At 47.8% G+C, this 26,645-nt stretch overlaps 1 protein-coding gene across 3 annotated transcripts in view; it reads left to right on the top strand.

Annotated features, from left to right (window-relative positions):
* Nucleotides 1-26,645, top strand: part of LOC135050450 (inositol 1,4,5-triphosphate receptor associated 2-like) — a 140,037-nt gene that overhangs the window by 24,936 nt on the left and 88,456 nt on the right. For all 3 annotated transcript variants that reach the window (XM_063956942.1, XM_063956940.1, XM_063956941.1), the window contains 4 exons: nucleotides 2,185-2,262; nucleotides 3,458-3,514; nucleotides 3,764-3,823; nucleotides 3,912-3,976. In XM_063956942.1, the coding sequence (XP_063813012.1) occupies nucleotides 2,185-2,262; nucleotides 3,458-3,514; nucleotides 3,764-3,823; nucleotides 3,912-3,976 (260 nt within the window). The remainder of the gene's footprint in view (nucleotides 1-2,184; nucleotides 2,263-3,457; nucleotides 3,515-3,763; nucleotides 3,824-3,911; nucleotides 3,977-26,645) is intronic.

Genomic DNA, 26,645 nt, shown 5'->3' with positions numbered 1-26,645 from the left:
ATGTCCGCACTGCGACTGCGCCAAGTAAATTTGCTATGCACTTAGGAATTTTACTCACGGCATTTTCATCGTTCTGGCGATCGTAATGTGATTGACAGGAAATGGGTGTTACTGGGCGGAAACAGGCCGTTTTATGGGCGTGTGGGAAAAAAACGCTACCGTTTCCGGAAAAAACGCAGGAGTGGCTGGAGAAACGGGGGAGTGTCTGGGCGAACGCTGGGTGTGTTTGTGACGTCAAACCAGGAACGACAAGCAGTGAAATGATCGCAGATGCCGAGTAAGTCTGAAGCTACTCAGAAACTGCTACGAGGTGTGTAATCGCAATATTGCGAATACATCGTTCGCAATTTTAAGATGCTAAGATTCACTCCCAGTAGGCGGCGGCTTAGCATGAGCAAATCTGCTAAAATTCACTTGCGAGCGAACAACTCGGAATGACCCCCAATAGTTGTAACTTAGTCCACAAACACAGGTCTGCTGATAAAATCAATCCCAGCTGTAGTGAGAACTTGTGTAACACTCAAGATTCCTGAAAAGTTACTAAGTGTCTAGAGTTCCAGTTTATCTTGCCACTATTAATATTATTTGTAATGAGTGACAGCGCTCCACAGCGGAGCCTTACATGCGGCTTTTATCAGCGATGACGGCACGGAGAGTCCCGGTATCCCATGAGGCGGTCTCTGGCTGCGGGACCCGGCACCAATGCTGGCACCTGTTTGGAAACACCCGATCTCCAGGCTCTGTGAGACCTCACCTCTGTGTGCCTCGTGCAGGCACCGTAGCACGAGCTCTCTCCACTCCGATCTTTAATTAGCTGATGTGATTTGCGAACAGCAGTGGCAAGGTATATGACCAATAGTAAATGCAGGGGTCCAAGACTACTTCTTCTTCTGACTTCTTCTTCTTCTAAAATGTTGGCGGGTATGGTGTATTAGCACAAACAGAGAATTCAAGGGGTATATGGTGACTAAAAATCACAGAGAAAAATACACAATAAGTATATCCTGTGAACTACCTATATTATGATAAACCTGATGCACTTAGCCCCCTCAGGTTACAGAATATAGGGATAGCAATCTGAGTGAGATACACGAAATGGAGGTCACACAGCAGCTATATGCACACACACATAGTCACATTGTACAATGCAGAAATTATGACATGCAATAAAACTGCACTGGACTAGCAATACAGAGTAATACTAAGTATAACTATACACTGAATAGATATAACAATGCACAGTAAAGACTGGATGTATATCACAGGGTACTTTTACTATATAACCCTGACAAAATGCACTTTTTCTTAACTAACACTGTCAGCAGACATGTAGAATACTTAAGTGACCTGTAAAATGCACAGCGCTGACATGCAGGCGGCTTTACAGAGGAGGATTTGCCCAAGCAGTCCCAGGATCAGCTCTGCTTGCTATAATGGCACCCAAACGCTGACAGGGAGTGATGGAGAAAGAGATATGCAGCTCCAGGGCAGGAACATTTACTTTAAATGGCGCCCTGGGGCTGGGGGAGGGGCTACAGGTCACAGTTTTATCCCCCTGCTGGACTTCACCACCTGGTACTGTGGGCCTTAGCAAATGGATTTTTGAGAGAATCCGACCTGTGCCCCTGCCCTGGTGGTCTAGTGGGGTCCCTGTACTGCCACAGTGTCAACGCCAGCGTGGGCGGCCCGCCTCCAACCGGCCGCGCCGGAACGCGGTTTCAGCGGGACCTGCCTAGGGGACCCACTTACCTCCTCCCTGAGTGCGGCCACGCGATCCAGGAGAACTGCGGCGAGTGTGTGACTAACGGTGAGTAAACCGAAGCCTCCGCTGTAAGTACCCAGCAACCAACACTCACAGTGTCTCTGCTGCAGCCCTTGAAGTCTTCATTTTTCACTTAGAAAAGCTCTTCTGAGGGCTACCTGAGCAGCCCTGCCTGTTGTATGCCTGCTTACTGCATGGCACCAACTACAAAACTGAGCTCCTGTGCACAGAGGCGGGGTTATAGAGGAGGTGGCGCTATGCATTCTGGGAACAGTCAAAGCTTTTAGTCTGTTGGTGCCTCGGATCAAGATCCTACTCTACACCCCAATGTCAATCCCTGTGGAGCCCAGTGTACCTCGCAGTTTAAACAGTGATGCAGTCTCTCTATTCATGTATACAGCCCTGTACTCCCTCTATTACAGATCAGCGACTGCGGACATGAGAACAAGTCACTGCGCGATGAGGTCACCAGACTGAGGCAGCTGATCACAGAGCTGGAGGTGCCGTATAACAGTTACTATAAAGAGGTGGCGCTTAGGTGGCCACCTGGATTATGTTACCAGACTGCGCGGGGGAATTGATGGCGGCTCTCAGGCCATAGATGCAAACAGGATACGAAGGGGCCCAATATCTGAGCAATAAATGCCCCAATTGTAAAGCGCAACGGAATATGCCGCGCTATATATGAAAGAAACTGTTAATATATAAATGAATGGTCCTCGTCTATGTACCTACCGGTGGCCAGGCGGTACAGGTGGTTTGTGGGCGGTCAGGACACATGGTTTATTATGCGTTATTGATATAGAGCCTACATATTACTGCGCGCTATTACAGAGAATCTTCCATGGGTCATATCAGTTCTTACCTCATTAGAGATCACAAACTAAATTATCTGCACGGTGTGATTGTTTACTGAGGGTGCTGGAGGTCACACAGAAATATGGAGAGAACATATAAACTGCACACAGAGATATCAGTCAGAATGAAAGCCATGAGCTCAGCTCCCTGAACACCAATGCTAACCACTGTGGCACCCATATCTTACTGATCTTCTGCCAGGGTGTTGACAGGGTACACAGTAGGGACGTCCCACCACTGGATGTTTATTTACTAAAGGTCAATTTTCATATATATATATTGTAACAGGAGACTTGCTAGAATGTGCTCTGCTACAAAAATTCCACCAGCGACCGACTCCAGGCTTGTGCAAAAACAACAAATACCTTTTATTCAGGTAGCTCAAAAACAAAGATATACATAAAAGAAAGATCACTGTCTTTAGTATAAACTACCAGGGAGGTTAGGTCCTGCCTCACTCCCTCTTACTTAATAAGGAACCGTTCAGGTCCCGGCATCCTGACACTACTTGCCCAGCCCTCCGGATCCCACTATCCCTAGCAGGCCTATCACCTGGACACTAACTGCCTTCAGGAGCCCTGACTCATGGGAGAGACTCTGCTTTAAACCCAGCAGCCATGTGCTGGCTGATGATGGAGCTTCTTGGGCTAAGAAGCCTAAAAGACCTGGTCTGGGCCAAATGGATGGGAACCTGGTCCATCCACACTTCCCATCCACCCCCAGGACCCTGTGTGTAGCTTACAGGTGGCAAAGTACCTCTCCTGCCACAATATATATAAACATTTGCATAAATGATTTTTCTCTTCCTGCTATAACATGACGCTCTCCCTGTTGTAGACAAATCTGCACAGCAAAGCCCTGGAGCTGAAAGAGACGGAGGAGACGTCGCTGAAGGTAGGTGAGCGGCGCGGCAGAAGCGCAGTTGTTAGGGCCACATGTACATTGGGGACAAAGCACAAAGGAAAAGTGGGGGCAATATGAATATAGGAAGCGGGGGGTAGCACGTGGCCCAGGAAATGGGCGGATCACAGGGTGACGTGGGGCAGTTACCCCGATGTGATGCGTTATGGGGTCCCAGCGGTGCGGGAAGGGGAACATAGTGGAAACCTCTGGATCTGACAGGAACTTCTTCATCTCTCTTAGAAAGACTCAGCCATGGAGGAGATGACACTGACAGTGAATGAATACTCCACTATTATAGAGGTACTGTACACCTGGGGGGGGACAGGTGTGGTCGGCTCACCTGAGTCCCGTGGTTATAATGTGTGTCACCCCGTGTCTCTTCCACCAGGTTCTGAAAGGCAGGATCCGAGCGTTGCAGTCTCAGCAGGAGCTGACCAGCCAGGAGATCGCACTGTCAGTACCTATAGCGGTTATGTCATATGGGATCGTTAGGCCGACGGAAAGTAGGTCGACAGGGTTTCTAGGTCGACAGGGACTCGAGATCGAGATGTTCTAGGTCAAAAAGATATAATAATAGTTTTCTGCGCTTGTAGTGAGCTGCTCAGTTGATGGATCGAGAGATCAATATTTGAAAAAAGTGTAACTGAGCGCTATGTTCATGTGTGCAATATGCAGGAAAAAGTGTAACTGAGCGCTATGTTCATGTGTGCAATATGCAGGAAAAAGTGTAACTGAGCGCTATGTTCATGTGTGCAATATGCAGGAAAAAGTGTAACTGAGCGCTATGTTCATGTGTGCAATATGCAGGAAAAAGTGTAACTGAGCGCTATGTTCATGTGTGCAATATGAAGGAAAAAGTGTAACTGAGCGCTATGTTCATGTGTGCAATATGAAGGAAAAAGTGTAACTGAGCGCTATGTTCATGTGTGCAATATGCAGGAAAAAGTGTAACTGAGCGCTATGTTCATGTGTGCAATATGAAGGAAAAAGTGTAACTGAGCGCTATGTTCATGTGTGCAATATGAAGGAAAAAGTGTAACTGAGCGCTATGTTCATGTGTGCAATATGGAGGAAAAAGTGTAACTGAGCGCTATGTTCATGTGTGCAATATGGAGGAAAAAGTGTAACTGAGCGCTATGTTCATGTGTGCAATATGAAGGAAAAAGTGTAACTGAGCGCTATGTTCATGTGTGCAATATGGAGGAAAAAGTGTAACTGAGCGCTATGTTCATGTGTGCAATATGGAGGAAAAAGTGTAACTGAGCGCTATGTTCATGTGTGCAATATGGAGGAAAAAGTGTAACTGAGCGCTATGTTCATGTGTGCAATATGGAGGAAAAAGTGTAACTGAGCGCTATGTTCATGTGTGCAATATGGAGGAAAAAGTGTAACTGAGCGCTATGTTCATGTGTGCAATATGGAGGAAAAAGTGTAACTGAGCGCTATGTTCATGTGTGCAATATGAAGGAAAAAGTGTAACTGAGCGCTATGTTCATGTGTGCAATATGGAGGAAAAAGTGTAACTGAGCGCTATGTTCATGTGTGCAATATGCAGGAAAAAGTGTAACTGAGCGCTATGTTCATGTGTGCAATATGGAGGAAAAAGTGTAACTGAGCGCTATGTTCATGTGTGCAATATGGAGGAAAAAGTGTAACTGAGCGCTATGTTCATGTGTGCAATATGAAGGAAAAAGTGTAACTGAGCGCTATGTTCATGTGTGCAATATGAAGGAAAAAGTGTAACTGAGCGCTATGTTCATGTGTGCAATATGGAGGAAAAAGTGTAACTGAGCGCTATGTTCATGTGTGCAATATGCAGGAAAAAGTGTAACTGAGCGCTATGTTCATGTGTGCAATATGCAGGAAAAAGTGTAACTGAGCGCTATGTTCATGTGTGCAATATGGAGGAAAAAGTGTAACTGAGCGCTATGTTCATGTGTGCAATATGAAGGAAAAAGTGTAACTGAGCGCTATGTTCATGTGTGCAATATGCAGGAAAAAGTGTAACTGAGCGCTATGTTCATGTGTGCAATATGCAGGAAAAAGTGTAACTGAGCGCTATGTTCATGTGTGCAATATGCAGGAAAAAGTGTAACTGAGCGCTATGTTCATGTGTGCAATATGCAGGAAAAAGTGTAACTGAGCGCTATGTTCATGTGTGCAATATGCAGGAAAAAGTGTAACTGAGCGCTATGTTCATGTGTGCAATATGCAGGAAAAAGTGTAACTGAGCGCTATGTTCATGTGTGCAATATGGAGGAAAAAGTGTAACTGAGCGCTATGTTCATGTGTGCAATATGCAGGAAAAAGTGTAACTGAGCGCTATGTTCATGTGTGCAATATGCAGGAAAAAGTGTAACTGAGCGCTATGTTCATGTGTGCAATATGAAGGGGAAAGTGTAACTGAGCGCTATGTTCATGTGTGCAATATGGAGGAAAAAGTGTAACTGAGCGCTATGTTCATGTGTGCAATATGCAGGAAAAAGTGTAACTGAGCGCTATGTTCATGTGTGCAATATGAAGGAAAAAGTGTAACTGAGCGCTATGTTCATGTGTGCAATATGAAGGAAAAAGTGTAACTGAGCGCTATGTTCATGTGTGCAATATGCAGGAAAAAGTGTAACTGAGCGCTATGTTCATGTGTGCAATATGAAGGAAAAAGTGTAACTGAGCGCTATGTTCATGTGTGCAATATGGAGGAAAAAGTGTAACTGAGCGCTATGTTCATGTGTGCAATATGGAGGAAAAAGTGTAACTGAGCGCTATGTTCATGTGTGCAATATGCAGGAAAAAGTGTAACTGAGCGCTATGTTCATGTGTGCAATATGAAGGAAAAAGTGTAACTGAGCGCTATGTTCATGTGTGCAATATGGAGGAAAAAGTGTAACTGAGCGCTATGTTCATGTGTGCAATATGCAGGAAAAAGTGTAACTGAGCGCTATGCTCATGTGTGCAATATGCAGGAAAAAGTGTAACTGAGCGCTATGTTCATGTGTGCAATATGGAGGAAAAAGTGTAACTGAGCGCTATGTTCATGTGTGCAATATGCAGGAAAAAGTGTAACTGAGCGCTATGTTCATGTGTGCAATATGGAGGAAAAAGTGTAACTGAGCGCTATGTTCATGTGTGCAATATGCAGGAAAAAGTGTAACTGAGCGCTATGTTCATGTGTGCAATATGCAGGAAAAAGTGTAACTGAGCGCTATGTTCATGTGTGCAATATGGAGGAAAAAGTGTAACTGAGCGCTATGTTCATGTGTGCAATATGCAGGAAAAAGTGTAACTGAGCGCTATGTTCATGTGTGCAATATGCAGGAAAAAGTGTAACTGAGCGCTATGTTCATGTGTGCAATATGCAGGAAAAAGTGTAACTGAGCGCTATGTTCATGTGTGCAATATGGAGGAAAAAGTGTAACTGAGCGCTATGTTCATGTGTGCAATATGGAGGAAAAAGTGTAACTGAGCGCTATGTTCATGTGTGCAATATGCAGGAAAAAGTGTAACTGAGCGCTATGTTCATGTGTGCAATATGCAGGAAAAAGTGTAACTGAGCGCTATGTTCATGTGTGCAATATGCAGGGAAAAGTGTAACTGAGCGCTATGTTCATGTGTGCAATATGAAGGAAAAAGTGTAACTGAGCGCTATGTTCATGTGTGCAATATGGAGGAAAAAGTGTAACTGAGCGCTATGTTCATGTGTGCAATATGGAGGAAAAAGTGTAACTGAGCGCTATGTTCATGTGTGCAATATGCAGGAAAAAGTGTAACTGAGCGCTATGTTCATGTGTGCAATATGAAGGAAAAAGTGTAACTGAGCACTATGTTCATGTGTGCAATATGGAGGAAAAAGTGTAACTGAGCGCTATGTTCATGTGTGCAATATGCAGGAAAAAGTGTAACTGAGCGCTATGTTCATGTGTGCAATATGGAGGAAAAAGTGTAACTGAGCGCTATGTTCATGTGTGCAATATGCAGGAAAAAGTGTAACTGAGCGCTATGTTCATGTGTGCAATATGCAGGAAAAAGTGTAACTGAGCGCTATGTTCATGTGTGCAATATGGAGGAAAAAGTGTAACTGAGCGCTATGTTCATGTGTGCAATATGCAGGAAAAAGTGTAACTGAGCGCTATGTTCATGTGTGCAATATGCAGGAAAAAGTGTAACTGAGCGCTATGTTCATGTGTGCAATATGCAGGAAAAAGTGTAACTGAGCGCTATGTTCATGTGTGCAATATGAAGGAAAAAGTGTTACTGAGCGCTATGTTCATGTGTGCAATATGGAGGAAAAAGTGTAACTGAGCGCTATGTTCATGTGTGCAATATGGAGGAAAAAGTGTAACTGAGCGCTATGTTCATGTGTGCAATATGCAGGAAAAAGTGTAACTGAGCGCTATGTTCATGTGTGCAATATGAAGGAAAAGTGTAACTGAGCGCTATGTTCATGTGTGCAATATGCAGGAAAAAGTGTAACTGAGCGCTATGTTCATGTGTGCAATATGCAGGAAAAAGTGTAACTGAGCGCTATGTTCATGTGTGCAATATGGAGGAAAAAGTGTAACTGAGCGCTATGTTCATGTGTGCAATATGGAGGAAAAAGTGTAACTGAGCGCTATGTTCATGTGTGCAATATGCAGGAAAAAGTGTAACTGAGCGCTATGTTCATGTGTGCAATATGCAGGAAAAAGTGTAACTGAGCGCTATGTTCATGTGTGCAATATGGAGGAAAAAGGAGGAAATATAGTAGAAGTGAAGAGAGAAGCTGGAGAGTGCAGTGGGTGCAGTAAAAGAAATGAGAGAAAGGGTTTAAGAATGGACACTAGGAATGGTTAAAAAATGTTTTTGAAAACGTGAAACACATGTATGACATAAAAAGACAATGGTCTAGTGACCCAATGTTTACAGCCCCTTCTGGGTGTTTGGTGTGGAGCTGGTTGGAGAAACAAATAGTCCCGCTTCAAGTGCTGTCCCTGGCTTACCCTAAGACAGGTCCTGCTGTGTGCGCTATGCGCTCTGGCCGGAAGTTCATGTCTTTGGCTTTCGGTGACGTCAGACGCTGGCGGCGGCGGTGGCAGCGCTTTCTCCTTCTCTTGTGTCTGCTCCCACACTGTATCCCGGATTCACTGCCACCGCCGCCGCCAGCGTCTGACGTCACCGGAAGCCAAAGCCATGAACTTCCGGCCAGAGCGCATAGCGCACACAGCAGGACCTGTCTTAGGGTAAGCCAGGGACAGCACTTGAAGCGAAACTATTTCTGCTGCGGGGTACACTGGGCTCCACAAGGATTGGACAATGGGGGGTGTAAAGTAGGATCTCGATCCGAGGCACCAACAGGCTCAAAGCTTTGACTGTTCCCAGAATGCACAGCGCCGCCTCCTATATCACCCCGCCTCCCAGCACAGGAGCTCAGTTTTGTAAGTTGGTGCTGCAGTAAGCAGGCACTGAACAGAGGGGCTGCTCCAAGCAGCCCTGAGAAAAGCTTTTTATGAGGTAAAAAGTGAAGACTTCAAGGGCAGCAGCGGTGGTAAATGTCTTGTGACATCACTGCTGCAGCTCCAGCTCTCCCCCAGCGGCGCTGTACACTCCCGTGCCCTGGTTGCTGGGTACCTACAGCGGAGGCTCCGGTTTTCTTCACATTAAACACACACGGCTGGGGCTCTCCAGGATCACGTGGCCGCGCTTCGGGAGGTGGTAAGTGGGTTCCGCTTGCGGGACCCGGTCTTTATCGCGATCCGGCGCGGTCAGTGGGAGGCGGGCCGCGCGCGCTGGCGGTGGACACTGTGGCAGTACAGGCGATCCCACTAGATCACCAGGGCATGGGCGCAGGTCAGGTTTTCTCTATAAACCATTTCTTATATCGCCCACAGTACCCGGTGGTTTTGCCAGCAGAGGGGATAAGGCTTAGACCTGAAGCCCCTCCCCCAGCCCCAGGGCGCCATTTCTAGCAAGTGTTCCCACCCTGGAGCTGCATATCTGTCTTTTCCTCACTCCCTGTCAGTGTCTGCGGCGCCATTACTCCTCAGCTCACTGTTCCTGGGAATGCTTGGTCAAATCCTCCTATGTAAAGCCGCCTGGTTGTCAGCGCTGTGACTTTACATGACACTTAAGTATTCTACCTGCCTATTAGTCAGTGTTAGTTAAGAAAGAGTGCACTTAGTCAGGGTTTTATAGTACAATTACCCTGTGATATACATCCAGTTCTTACTGTGTAGTGTTATATCTATTGACTATATAGTGTGTAAGCTAGTCCAGTGCAGTATTATTGTTAGTAATAACCTCTGCATTGTACAGACTGTGACTATCTGTGTGTGCATTTCATAGCTGAGTGGTGTCCATTTCGTGTCTTTCACTCAACTTGCTATCCCTATATTCTATAACCTGAGGGGGCTTGGTGCGTCAGGTTTTATCTAATATAGGATTTTCACAAAGATATACTGTATTACGTATTTCTCTAACGTCCTAAGTGGAGGCTGGGAACTCCGTAAGGACCATGGGGAATAGCAGCTCCGCAGGAGACTGGGCACAACTAAAGAAAGCTTTAGGACTACCTAGTGTGCACTGGCTCCTACCTCTATGACCCTCCTCCAGACCTCAGTTAGAATTTTGTGCCCGGCCGAGCTGGATGCACACTAGGGGCTCTCCTGAGCTCTTAGAAAGAAAGTAATATTTAGGTTTTTTATTTTCAGTGAGATCTGCTGGCAACAGACTCACTGCTACGAGGGACCTAGGGGAGAGAAGCGAACCTACCTGCTTGCAGCTAGCTTGGGCTTCTAGGCTACTGGACACCATTAGCTCCAGAGGGATCGAACACAGGCCCAGCCTCGGTCGTCCGGAGCCGCGCCGCCGTCCCCCTAGCAGAGCCAGAAGCAAGAAGACGTTCCTGGAAATCGGCGGCAGAAGACTTCGGTCTTCATTAAGGTAGCGCACAGCACTGCAGCTGTGCGCCATTGCTCCCCAGGCACACCACATACTCAGGTCACTGATGGGTGCAGGGCGCTGGGTGGGGGGGCGCCCTGGGCTGCAATATAAGTACCTTACTTTGCAAATTAACACATAATATAGCCTTTAAGACTATATATGTGTAAAATCCCCTGCCATAACTGTATAAAAAAAGCGGGAGAAGCCCGCCGGATAAGGGGCGGGGCTATCTCCCTCAGCACACTGGCGCCATTTTCCCTCACAGCTCCGCTGGAAGGATCGCTCCCCAGGCTCTCCCCTGCAGTTCCAGACTACATAGGGTAAAAAAGAGAGGGGGGGGGGGCACTAAATTTAGGTGCAATCTGTGATATATAAGCAGCTATAAGGGGTAAAATCACTGTGTAGTGTGTATCCCTGTTTTATATAGCGCTCTGGTGTGTGCTGGCATACTCTCTCTCTCTGTCTCCCCAAAGGGCTTTGTGGGGTCCTGTCCTCAGTCAGAGCATTCCCTGTGTGTGTGCGGTGTGTCGGTATGGCTGTGTCGACATGTTTGATGAGGAGGCTTATGTGGAGGCGGAGCCGGTGCCGATAAATGTGATGTCACCCCCTGCGGGGTCGACACCTGAGTGGATGGATATGTGGAAGGAATTACGCGACAGTGTCAACTCCTTACATAAAAGGTTTGACGACATATCAGATTGCTAACCATAGAGCATATTAAAGACGCAGTCTTATACATGAGAGATGCACAGAGGGATATTTGCCGGCTGGCATCTAAAATAAGTGCAATGTCCATTTCTGCCAGGAGGGGTTTATGGACTCGGCAGTGGACAGGGGATGCAGATTCTAAAAGGCACATGGAAGTTTTGCCTTACAAGGGTGAGGAGTTGTTTGGGGATGGTCTCTCGGACCTCGTTTCCACAGCGACAGCTGGGAAGTCAGCATTTTTACCCCATGTTCCCTCACAGCCAAAGAAAGCACCGTATTATCAGGTACAGTCCTTTCGGCCCCAGAAAGGCAAGCGGGTTAAAGGCGTGTCCTTTCTGCCCAGAGGCAGAGGTAGAGGAAAAAAGCTGCAGCATGCAGCCAGTTCCCAGGAACAAAAGCCCTCCCCCGCTTCCTCTAAATCCACCGCATGACGCTGGGGCTCCACAGGCGGAGCCAGGTACGGTGGGGGCCCGTCTCAAGAACTTTAGCGACCAGTGGGCTCGCTCACGGGTGGATCCCTGGATTCTACAAGTAGTATCTCAGGGGTACAAGCTGGAATTCGAGACGTCTCCCCCTCGCTGTTTCCTCAAATCTGCCTTGCCAACAGCTCCCCCGGACAGGGAGGCAGTGCTGGAGGCAATTCACAAGCTGTATTCGCAGCAGGTGATAGTCAAGGTACCCCTCCTTCAACAAGGAAGGGGTTACTATTCCACAATGTTTGTGGTACCGAAACCGGACGGTTCGGTGAGACCCATTTTAAATTTTAAATCCTTGAACACCTATATAAAAAGGTTCAAGTTCAAGATGGAATCGCTCAGGGTGGTTATTTCAAGCCTGGAGGAAGGGGATTACATGGTATCACTGGACATCAAGGATGCTTACCTACATGTCCCCATTTACCTTCCTCACCAGGAGTACCTCAGATTTGTGGTACAGGACTGTCATTACCAATTCCAGATGTTGCCGTTTGGTCTGTCCACGGCAGCGAGGGTATTTACCAAGGTAATGGCCGAAATGATGATACTCCTTCGAAAAAAGGGAGTTTTAATTATCCCATACTTGGATGATCTCCTTATAAAGGCGAGGTCCAGGGAGCAGTTGTTGGTCGGGGTAGCACTATCTCGGTAGGTGCTACAACAGCACGGTTGGATTCTGAATATTCCAAAGTCACAGCTGGTTCCTACGACACGTCTACTGTTTCTGGGGATGGTTCTGGACACAGACCAGAAAAGGGTGTTTCTCCCGGAGGAGAAAGCCAAGGAGTTGTCGTCTCTAGTCAGAGATCTCCTGAAACCAAAACAGGTCTCGGTGCATCACTGCACGCGAGTCCTGGGAAAAATGGTAGCTTCCTACGAAGCAATTCCATTCGGCAGGTTCCATGCAAGAATCTTTCAGTGGGATCTGTTGGACAAGTGGTCCGGATCCCATCTTCAGATGCATCGGCTGATAACCCTGTCTCCAAGGACCAGGGTGTCTCTGCTGTGGTGGCTGCAGAGTGCTCATCTTCTAGAGGGCCGCAGATTCGGCATACAGGACTTGGTCCTGGTGACCACGGATGCCAGCCTTCGAGGCTGGGGGGCAGTCACACAGGGAAGAAACTTCCAAGTGTCACGATCCGGGTATCTGGACGCCATTTCTTACCCATCAGATGCCTCCTAAGGCTGGCTCAGCGCTCCAGGACCGGATCCCATCTGTTATCCTAATGTTCACATTCCTGCATCCTCTCCTGTCTCTCTGAGACGCTGTCACAGTAACGCCTTATTACATCTGGCATGGCGTCTCCAGCGGCCTCCGCGGCCGTCCCTGAGCTTCTGCATGCAGAGTGTCAGAGTGGCGATTACGTCAGCCGCGGCCTCCGCTGTGTCCGCGTGGTTGGATGTGCACTTGTCAGCCGGGCGTCTCCTATCTCCAGTGGCCGGCGCCGCCATTACTGTTTTCATTACCACATGGATTACAAACCAAACTTCCCTCCAAGTGTCTGCATGGGCGCAGCCATCTTGGATTCTGTCAGCTGATCATTTCCTCCAATCTGTTGTCAGTATTGTTAATCTGCATAATTGCCTAGCCAATCCCTTCCTTGCTGCAGGTATAAATACACTGTGCCTGAGCAAGGAAAGCGTCAGTGCTTTGGTTGTCAAACCTAGTTCCTGTTTGTCTCTCTCCTGTGATTGTCTTCCAGGTTCCAGCTCCTGTCTCAAGACTTCCACCATAGAGACCCGCACCAGCATTCCATCTGCGGTGTAGCCTGACTCTCCGATCCATTGTGGATTCATCTGTTTCCAGCTACAACATTACCTGCTTCCAGCCCAGCTTCCAGCAGAGTACAGCTTCTCTTAAAGGGCCGGTGTCCTTTCTACACTTTACCACTCTCCACCGGTATTATTATTTCTCCGCTCTCAAGTTCTACATTTCATTCATATTGCATCGCTCTCAAGCTTCATTTATTATTTAACTGGTTCCAGCCAGTATCCACTCCGTGCTAACAACAGTCTGGTTCCAGCCAGTATCCACAGCAGCCGTTTTATCTTCAGCAACCCAGCTTTTCCTGGAACACCAGCTGGTACAATCCTGGGTTATCTCCATTGCTACAGTCGGGCCTGGTAAGGACTTTCCATCTAGAAGATTATAAGAACTATCTCATACTACCAGTGCCCTGTGGCTCCTGCCACCCTGTAGTACCCAGGAACTGTATTTATTCTTTGCTGACTTTTATGTTTTCTTTTACTGCTGCTGTGTTGCGGAGTTGTCATAATAAACATCATTGACTTTTATCCAAGTTGTCGTGGTCACGCCTTCGGGCAGTTATTATTCATGTTACTTACATGTCCAGGGGTCTGATACAACCTCCCAGGTTCCGGTACATCTCAGCCCCTACAACTGAGGCTGCCTCCCGTCAGCTCAGGCCCTCAGTTGTGACACCAAGGGCTATGGTCAAGCCAGGAGATTTCCCTACACATAAATTTTCTGGAACTAAGGGCCATCTACAATGCCCTAAGTCAGGCAAGACCCCTGCTTCAAAACCAGCCGGGACTGATCCAGTCAGACAACATCACGGCGGTCGCCCATGTAAACCGACAGGGCGGCACGAGAAGCAGGACGGCGATGGCAGAAGCCACAAGGATTCTCCGATGGGCGGAAAATCACGTGTTAGCACTGTCAGCAGTGTTCATTCCGGGAGTGGACAACTGGGAAGCAGACTTCCTCAGCAGGCACGACCTCCACCCGGGAGAGTGGGGACTTCATCCAGAAGTCTTTCAGCTGATTGTAAATCGCTGAGAACGGCCACAGGTGGACATGATGGCGTCCCGCCTCAACAAAAAGCTAGAAAGATATTGCGCCAGGTCGAGAGACCCTCAGGCAATAGCTGTGGACGCTCTAGTGACACCGTGGGTGTACCAGTCGGTTTATGTGTTCCCTCCTCTTCCTCTCATACCCAAGGTACTGAGGATAATAAGACGAAGAGGAGTAAGAACTATACTCATTGTTCCGGATTGGCCAAGAAGAGCTTGGTACCCAGAACTTCAAGAGGTGATCTCAGAGGACCCATGGCCTCTGCCGCTCAGACAGGACCTGCTGCAGCAGGGGCCCTGTCTGTTCCAAGACTTACCGCGGCTGCGTTTGACGGCATGGCGGTTGAACGCCGGATCCTGAAGGAAAAGGGCATTCTGGAGGAAGTCATCCCTACGCTGATTAAAGCTAGGAAAGAAGTGACCGCAAACCATTATCACCGCATATGGCGAAAATATGTTGCGTGGTGTGAGGCCAGGAAGGCCCCAACGGAGGAATTTCAGCTGGGCCGTTTTCTGCACTTCCTACAGTCAGGGGTGACTATGGGCCTAAAATTGGGTTCCATTAAGGTCCAGATTTCGGCTCTATCGATTTTCTTCCAGAAAGAACTGGCTTCACTACCTGAAGTTCAGACATTTGTTAAGGGAGTGCTGCATATTCAGCCCCCTTTTGTGCCCCCAGTGGCACCTTGGGATCTCAACGTGGTGTTGAATTTCCTAAAGTCACATTGGTTTGAACCACTTAAAACCGTGGATTTAAAATATCTCACGTGGAAAGTGGTCATGCTGTTGGCCTTGGCTTCGGCCAGGCGTGTGTCAGAATTGGCGGCTTTATCATGTAAAAGCCCTTATCTGATTTTCCATATGGATAGGGCGGAATTGAGGACTCGTCCCCAATTTCTGTTATGATACCAGTACGTCTGACCAGAGGTGATCTTATGACGGAGGTCAGAGTACTGGAATGGAATGCTGGTTACGGGAGCAGGAAAGCCTAGTAACCCCTGGCGCCCTAACTCCGTTGTCTCGCCCGTGTTATCAGAAATCCCCTGCGAGACTATGGTTGCTTGAGCCCATGGCAGCCGCGTTTGAAGGGCGGATTATGTCTGCCCAACTCCGATGCCCCCTCAGGTCTTAATGGGAGACAAAGGGAAATCCGAGACAGGGTGATAACAAGGGGCCCTCTGACTAAGCAACCAGGCCAGGGGCTACAAGCTAACTAACTTAAACCAGAAGTATGTGCGGACAAACCGCCAGGGAAAAGGACAACCAAAAATCCACGAATCCGTTACTCCTATCCAGCACCGCTGGATACCAGAGTGGATTTGTGGGAGCGGAATCCTCCGCAAAAGCTCCGAAACACAATATAACCAAATAATAAATAGTAAGCGGTCAAGCCGCAACACACGGCTACGCCGCGACTCACGAACACCACAGGATGTTAAAGGTGCTCGGTCAGGACTCCAGGAAAAGATGACAACTTCCGAGTATTGGACCACTGAGGACAGGAACGACCGGATAGACAGGACTGGAAAACTCTCTGCAACAGACACAGCAAACAGGAAGCTATTACCGGCGTCTGTGAGAAGTCCAGAGAGTGCTTTTAACTGGGAGCTCTCCAATCAGGAGCCAGACAGGGTAATTAACAATCATGCCGTGCAGCTGCATGCTGCACGGCCAGGATACCAATGAGGTGATTAATCTAGACCCAGCAACGGGGAACGCGGTCCGACAGTGGCGTCCCCGTTGCTAGGGTCTGAGCGGCTCCGTGCGCCCGGCGTCTAGCGTTGCTAGGGAGCCGGCGGCTGTCCGCATGCGGCGTCCCTAGTTGCTAGGCGCCGGGCCGCACTGACGGGCGGACCCTCAGCGCCTAACAGTACCCCCCCCTTGAGGAGGGGTCAAGGAACCCCTAAGGCCAGGTTTCTGAGGAAATTCTCGAAAAAATGCCTTTTTGAGCCTCGGGGCATGGAGATCCTCATCCAGGACCCAAGACCTTTCTTCTGGACCATAACCTCTCCAATGTACCAAAAAATAAAGCCGACCCCAGGACAACTTGGAATCGAGAACCTTCTCCACCAAGAACTCCTGCTGACCCTGTACATCTATTGGTGATTTCCCCTGAGAGATCTTCCGAGGAAATCTACTGGAAGAAACGTATGGTTTCAACAGGGAGCAATGGAAAGTATTTCCGATCCGGAGAGTTCTTGGTAAACGTAACCGGAAAGCAACTGGATTGATTTTTTTTATAATATGAAATGGTCCAATAAATTTAGGGCCCAATCTGGCTGAGGTTTGTCGAAGTCTAATGTTGCGAGTCGACAACCACACCCTATCTCCAACTTTAAAAGTGCACGGCCGCCGGAGCCTGTCAGAAATTTTTTTCTCCCGAAATGCCGCTTTTCTGAGAGCAAGGTGCACTTTTCTCCAAATGAGTCTGAGATGAGCGGTCAAGGTCAGTGAGGAGACAGAGGAATGTTGAAAAAAGGAATTAGCTCTGGGGTGAAAACCAAAAACTGTAAAAAATGGAGACACATTGGTGGAGGAATGACAGGCATTGTTGTAAGCAAACTCCGCCAACGGAAGAAACTCGGACCAGTCATTTTGGAGTTTGGCCGAGTACAAACGCAAATATTGTTTTAATGATTGATTAACTCGCTCAGTCTGCCCGTTGGATTGGGGATGGTAGCCAGACGTTAAAGACAATTTCATCTTTAAAGAGGCACAAAAAGACTTCCAAAATTGTGCAATGAATTGTGGACCCCGATCAGAAACAATATCAGTGGGTAACCCATGGAGTCTGAAAACATGGCGGAGGAACAAAACTGCCAATCCCTGGGCAGATGGCAATCGGGGAAGAGCAATGAAATGGGCCATCTTGCTAAAACGGTCAACTACCACCCATATGACTCGGCATCCGGCTGACAGAGGGAGGTCCACCACAAAATCCATGGAAATATGAGACCATGGCCTGAGAGGAACATTCAAGGGCATAAGTTGACCGATAGGCAAGGAGCGGGGAACTTTATGCTGTGCACAGACCTGACACGAAAAAACAAACTCCTTAATGTCTTTGGAAAGACCAGGCCACCATACTGAGCGGGAGACTAATTCCAAAGTCTTAGCGATCCCCGGATGCCCGGCAACTTTGCTATCATGAAACTCCGTCAAAACAGTTGCTCTCAAAAACTCAGGGACATAAAGACGACCAGCAGGAGTATTTCCAGGAGCTTGATGTTGAAGCTGCTTTAACTGGGTAAATAAATCTTGTGTGAGGCCTGCCCGAATGACTGAAGACGGAAGTATGGGAGTAACAGGACTGTTATCATGAACTGGAAGAAAACTGCGTGACAGGGCATCCGCCTTGGCATTCTTGGAACCTGGCCTGAAGGTGATAATAAACTTGAAACGAGTAAAAAATAAAGCCCAACGAGCTTGCCGGGCATTCAGCCGTTTAGCTGATTCAATTTACTGAAGATTTTTGTGATCAGTCAAAACTGAAATGGTATGTGTTGCTCCCTCAAGCCAATGCCTCCACTCCTCGAAAGCCCATTTAATAGCCAGTAATTCCCGGTTACCAACATCGTAGTTGGATTCAGCAGATGAGAATTTCCTGGACATAAAGGCACAAGGATGTAATTCTAGAGAATCCGGATCCTTCTGAGATAGGATAGCCCCTACTCCAACCTCCGAGGCATCAACCTCAACAATGAAAGGCAATTCTGGGTTGGGATGTCTGAGGACCGGGGCTGAGACAAAGGCTTGTTTCAAGGCCTGAAAAGATAACTCAGCTTCACGTGACCAGTTGGTTGGATCCGCTCCCTTCTTAGTCAGTGCCACAATGGGAGCAACTAGGTCGGAGAAAGAGTGAATAAATCTTCTATAATAATTCGCAAACCCTAAAAAGCGCTGAATTGCTTTTAAGTTGGTGGGTTGCGCCCAACTAAGGATGGCTTGGAGCTTCTTCGGTTCCATACAGAATCCCTGAGGGGAAATAATGTACCCTAAAAAGGATACCTCCGTGACATGAAATTCACACTTCTCCAGCTTGGCATATAGGTGATTTTCACGTAATTTTTTTAGAACCTGACGCACCTGGGTAACGTGTTGTTCAATAGAGTCAGAATATATCAAGATATCGTCTAAATAGACTACTACGAATCTTCCAAGAAAATCACGGAGCACATCGTTAATGAGATCCTGGAAAACTGCCGGAGCGTTAGACAGGCCGAATGGCATAACCAGATACTCATAGTGACCCGACTGAGTACTGAATGCCGTTTTCCACTCATCCCCTGACTTGATTCGGATGAGGTTATATGCTCCTCTCAGGTCAATCTTAGAAAAAATCACAGCCGAACGTAGCTGATCAAAGAGGACAGAAATCAGCGGCAAAGGGTAAGTATTTTTTACTGAGATTTTATTCAAGGCTCTAAAGTCAATGCAAGGTCTGAGTGATCCATCCTTCTTCTCCACAAAGAAGAAGCCTGCACTTAAAGGGGATTTAGACGGCCTGATAAATCCTTTCCCTAGGCTTTCTTTAACATATTCATTCATGGCCACAGTTTCTGGTCCGGACAATGCATATAACCTTCCCTTAGGCAAAGTGGCACCAGGAATTAGCTCAATAGCACAATCATAAGGCCGATGGGGAGGCAGAATGTCTGCATTGCCCTTGGAAAATACATCAACAAAATCCTGGTATTCCACAGGAATGGGTGCGGGAATGACAGCAGCTATTCTGATGGGAAGCGTAATACATTCCTTATTACAGATGGTACCCCACTGTGAGATCTCCCCCGACTGCCAATCAATGATGGGATTATGAAAGGCCAGCCAAGGGTGACCCAGAACCACTGGAACTGCTGGGCAATGGGTAAGGAAAAATTCAATTTTTTCGGAATGAAGAGCTCCTACCGAAAATAGTACAGGAGGTGTACAGAGAGAAATAACCCCATTGGACAAGGGACTCCCATCTAAACCATGCATGGTGATACACCTACCCAAGGCTAACTGAGGAATACCTAAGGCCTTGGCCCACGTTAAGTCCATAAAGTTCCCTGCAGCTCCACTGTCAACAAAAGCCGACACCGAGGAACAGAGGCTGCCAAAGGAAACTTTAGCTGGGACTAACAGTGAATTATTTGAGGAGATAAGCTGCAGACCAAAGTGAACCCCCTCACAATTCACTTGGTCGAGGCGTTTCCCGACTTGTTCGGACAATTACGGGCAAAATGTCCCTTACTCCCACAGTACAAACAAAGACCAGAATTTTGCCTTCTGGTTCTTTCTTCAGGAGACAGCTTGGAGAGACCTATCTGCATGGGCTCCTCTATGTCCACAGGAATGGAAAAAACACCAGGAGTAGACCCGACAGATGCTCCTTTTTCAGCCCTCCGCTCTCTGAGACGACGATCAATCTTAATAGAAAGCTCCATGAGTTTATCAAGAGTCTCAGGAGCGGGATACTGAAGGAGACTGTCTTTTATAGACTCAGATAAGCCGAGGCGAAACTGACTGCGCAGGGCTGGGTCATTCCATCCACAGTCGTTCGACCAACGGCGAAACTCCGTACAATAAATCTCTGCGGGATCCTTACCCTGTCTGAGAGCACGCAAATGACTCTCGGCGGATGCCTCTCTATCAGGGTCATCATACAATAGCCCTAAAGACCCCAGAAAGGCGTCTACAGACAACAATGCCGGATCGTCAGTTCTTAAACCAAAAGCCCAGGTCTGGGGATCCCCCTGAAGTAAAGAAATAATAATTCCGACCCGCTGAGATTCCGTACCTGAGGAGACTGGTCTTAAACGAAAATAAAGTTTACAAGACTCTTTAAAATTAAAAAACTGCTTTCTATCCCCAGAAAAACGGTCAGGCAAATGCATTTTTGGTTCAGGAACGACCCTCGGGGAAGTCCGTAACAGATCTTCCTGTGACCTCACCCGAAGGGATAGATCCTGAACCATCTGAGTAAGTTCTTGAATCTGACTAACTAGAAGCTGGCCAGGATTTGGCCCTACACCAGTGGGATTCATGAGGCCGACAAATCTTCCAAACTGAAATAAGGGAAAAAATCAAACCCTGTTTAATTTTAAATTTTAGTTGGGCCGGTAATAATGTTATGATACCAGTACGTCTGACCAGAGGTGATCTTATGACGGAGGTCAGAGTACTGGAATGGAATGCTGGTTACGGGAGCAGGAAAGCCTAGTAACCCCTGGCGCCCTAACTCCGTTGTCTCGCCCGTGTTATCAGAAATCCCCTGCGAGACTATGGTTGCTTGAGCCCATGGCAGCCGCGTTTGAAGGGCGGATTATGTCTGCCCAACTCCGATGCCCCCTCAGGTCTTAATGGGAGACAAAGGGAAATCCGAGACAGGGTGATAACAAGGGGCCCTCTGACTAAGCAACCAGGCCAGGGGCTACAAGCTAACTAACTTAAACCAGAAGTATGTGCGGACAAACCGCCAGGGAAAAGGACAACCAAAAATCCACGAATCCGTTACTCCTATCCAGCACCGCTGGATACCAGAGTGGATTTGTGGGAGCGGAATCCTCCGCAAAAGCTCCGAAACACAATATAACCAAATAATAAATAGTAAGCGGTCAAGCCGCAACACACGGCTACGCCGCGACTCACGAACACCACAGGATGTTAAAGGTGCTCGGTCAGGACTCCAGGAAAAGATGACAACTTCCGAGTATTGGACCACTGAGGACAGGAACGACCGGATAGACAGGACTGGAAAACTCTCTGCAACAGACACAGCAAACAGGAAGCTATTACCGGCGTCTGTGAGAAGTCCAGAGAGTGCTTTTAACTGGGAGCTCTCCAATCAGGAGCCAGACAGGGTAATTAACAATCATGCCGTGCAGCTGCATGCTGCACGGCCAGGATACCAATGAGGTGATTAATCTAGACCCAGCAACGGGGAACGCGGTCCGACAGTGGCGTCCCCGTTGCTAGGGTCTGAGCGGCTCCGTGCGCCCGGCGTCTAGCGTTGCTAGGGAGCCGGCGGCTGTCCGCATGCGGCGTCCCTAGTTGCTAGGCGCCGGGCCGCACTGACGGACGGACCCTCGGCGCCTAACAATTTCTCCCAAAGGTGGTTTCAGCTTTTCATTTGAACCAGCCTATTGTGGTGCCTGTGGCTACTCGTGACTTGGAGGATTCCAAGTTGCTGGACGTAGTCCAGGCCCTAAAAATCTATGTTTCCAGGACAGTTGGAGTCAGAAAGACTGACTCGCTATTTATCCTGCATGCACCCAACAAGTTGGGTGCGCCTGCTTCAAAGCAGACTATTGCTCGCTGGATCTGTAGCACGATTCAACTTGCACATTCTGCGGCTGGACTGCCGCATCCTAAATCTGTAAAAGCCCATTCCACGAGGAAGGTGGGCTCTTCTTGGGCGGCTGCCCGAGGGGTCTCGGCTTTACAACTTTGCCGAGCAGCTACTTGGTCGGGGTCAAACACATTTGCTAAATTCTACAAGTTTGATACCCTGGCTGAGGAGGACCTAGAGTTCGCTCATTCGGTGCTGCAGAGTCATCCGCACTCTCCCGCCCGTTTGGGAGCTTTGGTATAATCCCCATGGTCCTTACGGAGTTCCCAGCATCCACTTAGGACGTTAGAGAAAATAAGATTTTACTCACCGGTAAATCTATTTCTCGTAGTCCGTAGTGGGTGCTGGGCGCCCGTCCCAAGTGCGGATTGTCTGCAATACTTGTATATAGTTATTGGTTAACTAAAGGGTTATTGTTGAGCCATCTGTTGAGAGGCTCAGTTATATTTCATACTGTTAACTGGGTATAGTATCACGAGTTATACGGTGTGATTGGTGTGGCTGGTATGAGTCTTACCCGGGATTCCAAATCCTTTCCTTATTGTGTCAGCTCTTCCGGGCACAGTATCCTAACTGAGGTCTGGAGGAGGGTCATAGAGGGAGGAGCCAGTGCACACCAGGTAGTCCTAAAGCTTTCTTTAGTTGTGCCCAGTCTCCTGCGGAGCCGCTATTCCCCATGGTCCTTACGGAGTTCCCAGCATCCACTACGGACTACGAGAAATAGATTTACCGGTGAGTAAAATCTTATTTTTTCTCTGTGATTTAGTCACCATATCTCTCCTTTATCTCTGCTGGTGCTGACTACACTGCGCAGGGGTTTGGGTTCAGAGGTATAGTGCTGCTGATAATTGTACTGTGTTAACCTCATACTGCAAGTTATATCATGTCTGCTTCTGAGGGTAACGGTTCTGGGGCTGAACACACTGCCGGTGTTGCTGACGCCACAGGGCCATATGAGGAGAATATAGCAGCTGTGGGCTCTGGTTCTGGGGGCTCCTTGCCCCCCCAGTGGGACTGTGGCAACGGAGGCAAATAATGACCCACCGTGGGCCGTTTTTTCCACGCTTCTGCATACGCTAGTTCATAAGCTAACTCCCCCTATGGACCCCCAATGCCGGTACAACCGTATGTGGTCCCTGCAGCTAACCCGCCATGGGCGGACGATTTATCTGCTCAATTAAAGAAGTTGAACCAGTCCTTGACTACTAAACAGTCTGACCAACGCTCGCCTAAGTCCAAGAGGTCCTCTAAGCGAGCGCTTGTCTCCTCACAATCCACTGCTGTCACTGACACCTCGTCTGGTGAAGACGGCACTTATACTGACCCCTCAGGTTCTGACTCAGATACTACCAAGGAAAAGAGAAGAAAGAAGCATTTTCTTGGACGCACTCAACCACTATTTGTTTACTTAAAATGTCTATTCTTTATTAGATAGACATTAAAATTTCAAGGAATTGGTGAAATATTAAAATATGGGCCCTCATTCCGAGTTGTTCGCTCGGTATTTTTCATCGCATCGCAGTGAAAATCCGCTTAGTACGCATGCGCAATGTTCGCACTGCGACTGCGCCAAGTAACTTTACTATGAAGAAAGTATTTTTACTCACGGCTTTTTCATCGCTCCGGCGATCGTAATGTGATTGACAGGAAATGGGTGTTACTGGGCGGAAACACGGCGTTTCAGGGGCGTGTGGCTGAAAACGCTACCGTTTCCGGAAAAAACGCAGGAGTGGCCGGGGAAACGGTGGGAGTGCCTGGGCGAACGCTGGGTGTGTTTGTGACGTCAACCAGGAACGACAAGCACTGAAATGATCGCACAGGCAGAGTAAGTCTGGAGCTACTCTGAAACTGCTAAGTAGTTAGTAATCGCAATATTGCGAATACATCGGTCGCAATTTTAAGAAGCTAAGATTCACTCCCAGTAGGCGGCGGCTTAGCGTGTGTAACTCTGCTAAATTCGCCTTGCGAGCGATCAACTCGGAATGAGGGCCATAGTGTGAATAAGAAAAACAGAATGTGATAATAAAAACTACTAATTTCCGAGCATACTTGCAAAAGGACAAGCAATAACACTGCTAGCCTGTTATACCCATTAAAAAGCAGTTTATAGGACAATGGGGGTCATTCCGAGTTGTTCGCTCGTTATTTTTTTCTCGCAACGGAGCGATTAGTCGCTAATACGCATGCGCAATGTCCGCAGTGCGACTGCGCCAAGTAAATTTGCTATGCAGTTAGGAATTTTACTCACGGCATTACAAGGTTTTTTTCTTCGTTCTGGTGATCGTAATGTGATTGACAGGAAGTGGGTGTTTCTGGGCGGAAACTGGCCATTTTATGGGAGTGTGTGAAAAAACGCTACCGTTTCTGGGAAAAACGCGGGAGTGGCTGGAGAAACGGAGGAGTGTCTGAGCGAACGCTGGGTGTGTTTGTGACGTCAAACCAGGAACGACAAGCACTGAACTGATCGCACTGGAAGAGTAAGTCTTGAGCTACTCAGAAACTGCACAGAGAAGTCTTTTCGCAATATTGCGAATCTTTCGTTCGCAATTTTGATAAGCTAAGATTCACTCCCAGTAGACGGCGGCTTAGCGTGTGCAAAGCTGCTAAAAACAGCTTGCGAGCGAACAACTCGGAATGAGGGCCAATGGGGGTAATTCCAAGTTGATCGCAGCAGGAAATTTTTTAGCAGTTGGGCAAAACCATTGCCCTCATTCCGAGTTGTTCGCTCGCAAGGCGATTTTAGCAGAGTTACACACGCTAAGCCGCCGTCTACTGGGAGTGAATCTTAGCTTCTTAAAATTGCGAACGATGTATTCGCAATATTGCGATTACAAACTACTTAGCAGTTTCAGAGTAGCTTCAGACTTACTCGGCATCTGCGATCATTTCAGTGCTTGTCGTTCCTGGTTTGACATCATAAACACACCCAGCGTTCGCCCAGACACTCCCCCGTTTCTCCAGCCACTCCCGCGTTTTTTCCGGAAACGGTAGCGTTTTTATCCACACGCCCATAAAACGCCGTGTTTCCGCCCAGTAACACCCATTTCCTGTCAATCACACTACGATCGCCGGAGCGAAGAAAAAGCCGTGAGTAAAAAAACTATCTTCATAGCAAAATTACTTGGCGCAGTCGCAGTGCGAACATTGCGCATGCGTACTAAGCAGAAAAACGCTGCGATGCGAAGAAAATTACCGAGCGAACGACTCGGAATGAGGGCCCATGTGCACTGCAGGGGAGGCAGATATAACATGTGCAGAAAGAGTTAGATTTGGGTGGGTTATATTGTTTCTGTGCAGGGTAAATACTGGCTGCTTTATTTTACACTGCAAATTAGATTGCAGATTGAACTCACAACACCCAAATCTAAGGGGCCCTACACATTTCCCGAGCGACCCGGCGGCGGGGGGGCAGTGACGGGGGGAGTGAAGTTTCTTCACTCCCCCCGTCACGCGGCTGCATTGAAGTGCAGGCAAATATGGACGAGATCGTCCATATTGGCCTGCATGCACAGCCGACGGGAGACCAGCGATGAACGAGCGCGGGGCCGCGCATCGTTCATCGCTGGAGTCTCCACACTGAAAGATATGAACGAGATCGTTCATATCTTTCAGAAAATCGGCCAGTGTGTAGGGCCTTTAACTCTCTCTGCACATGTTATATCTGCCTCTCCTGCAGTGCACATGGTTTTGCCCAACTGCTAAAAAATTTCCTGCTGCGATCAACTTGGAATTACCCCCAATATCAATAAAAGACACGGATACTGTGTAATAGGCAATATAGCCTTTATTCAGTTGATACTTTGAGGGATCACCAGTCGGAAATTAGTAGTTTTTATTATCACATTCTGTTTTTCTTATTCACACTATATTTTAATATTTCACCAATTCCTTGAATTTTTAATGAATATCTAATAAAGAATAGACATTTTAAGTAAACAAATAGTGGTTGAGTGCGTCCAAGAAAATGCTTCTTTCTTCTCTTTTCCTTGGTAGTTTCATGTGGGTCTAGGACTCAAAAGCATTTGGAGGGCACCTGCGTACAGAGTCATATAGGGTTGAAAAAACCCAAGATATTTTCAGTAACACAGAAGTTACCACAATACATTTAAACTGTATACACAAGAAAATTATAGTAAGAAAACTGGTGCGGGATTATACAAACTTTATGTACATTCTGACTCAGATACGGCTGATGGGGAGGGTGGTTCACATGTGGATGTTCCTGATCTTTTGGAGGCTTTTAAGTTAATTCTGCAGATTACGGATGATCCCGAGCCATCCGTCCCTCCTAAGAAACCAGATAGGTTCAAGCGTCAGAAGGTGGTTAAGCAAGTTTTACCTCACTCTGACCACCTAGTGGATATACATCAGGGAGGAACCCTGGGAAAAACCGGGTACGAAGTTTGTCCCTCAAAAGAAGATGCTGGCTCGCTATCCCCTCGCGCCAGAGCTGTCTAAAAATTGGGAAACGCCTCCTCCAGTGGACTCACATGTGGCTAGGATGGTGGTTTCCTCAGCTCTACCTGTCACTACTGTCACGTCTCTAAAAGAGCCTACGGATAAACGTGTGGAGGGTTGTCTGAAAGCGATTTACACCCTCACGGGTGCTGCACAAAGGCCCACTATTGCAGCTACATGGGCTGCTGAGGCCATTGAAACATGGGCCTTGGAGTTAGAAGCTGAAATCTCTTCTGACCATGCTAGACAATGCTTGTCATATATTGTCACAGCTTCTCGCTATATTAAAGAGGCGGCTTCTGATGCCAGTATCCTAGCAGCCAAGGCCTCTACTACGTCAGTCCTGGCTCGCCGGATATTGTGGCTGAGATCCCGGTCTGTGGATCTGGACTCTAGAAAAACCCTGGAGGTACTCCCT

The sequence above is a fragment of the Pseudophryne corroboree genome, chromosome 2 (assembly GCF_028390025.1).
Source record: "Pseudophryne corroboree isolate aPseCor3 chromosome 2, aPseCor3.hap2, whole genome shotgun sequence".
NCBI classification, from domain to species: domain Eukaryota; kingdom Metazoa; phylum Chordata; class Amphibia; order Anura; family Myobatrachidae; genus Pseudophryne; species Pseudophryne corroboree.
Note: the sequence above shows the minus strand (reverse complement) of the source record. Positions and strands in the feature narration are given on the sequence as shown.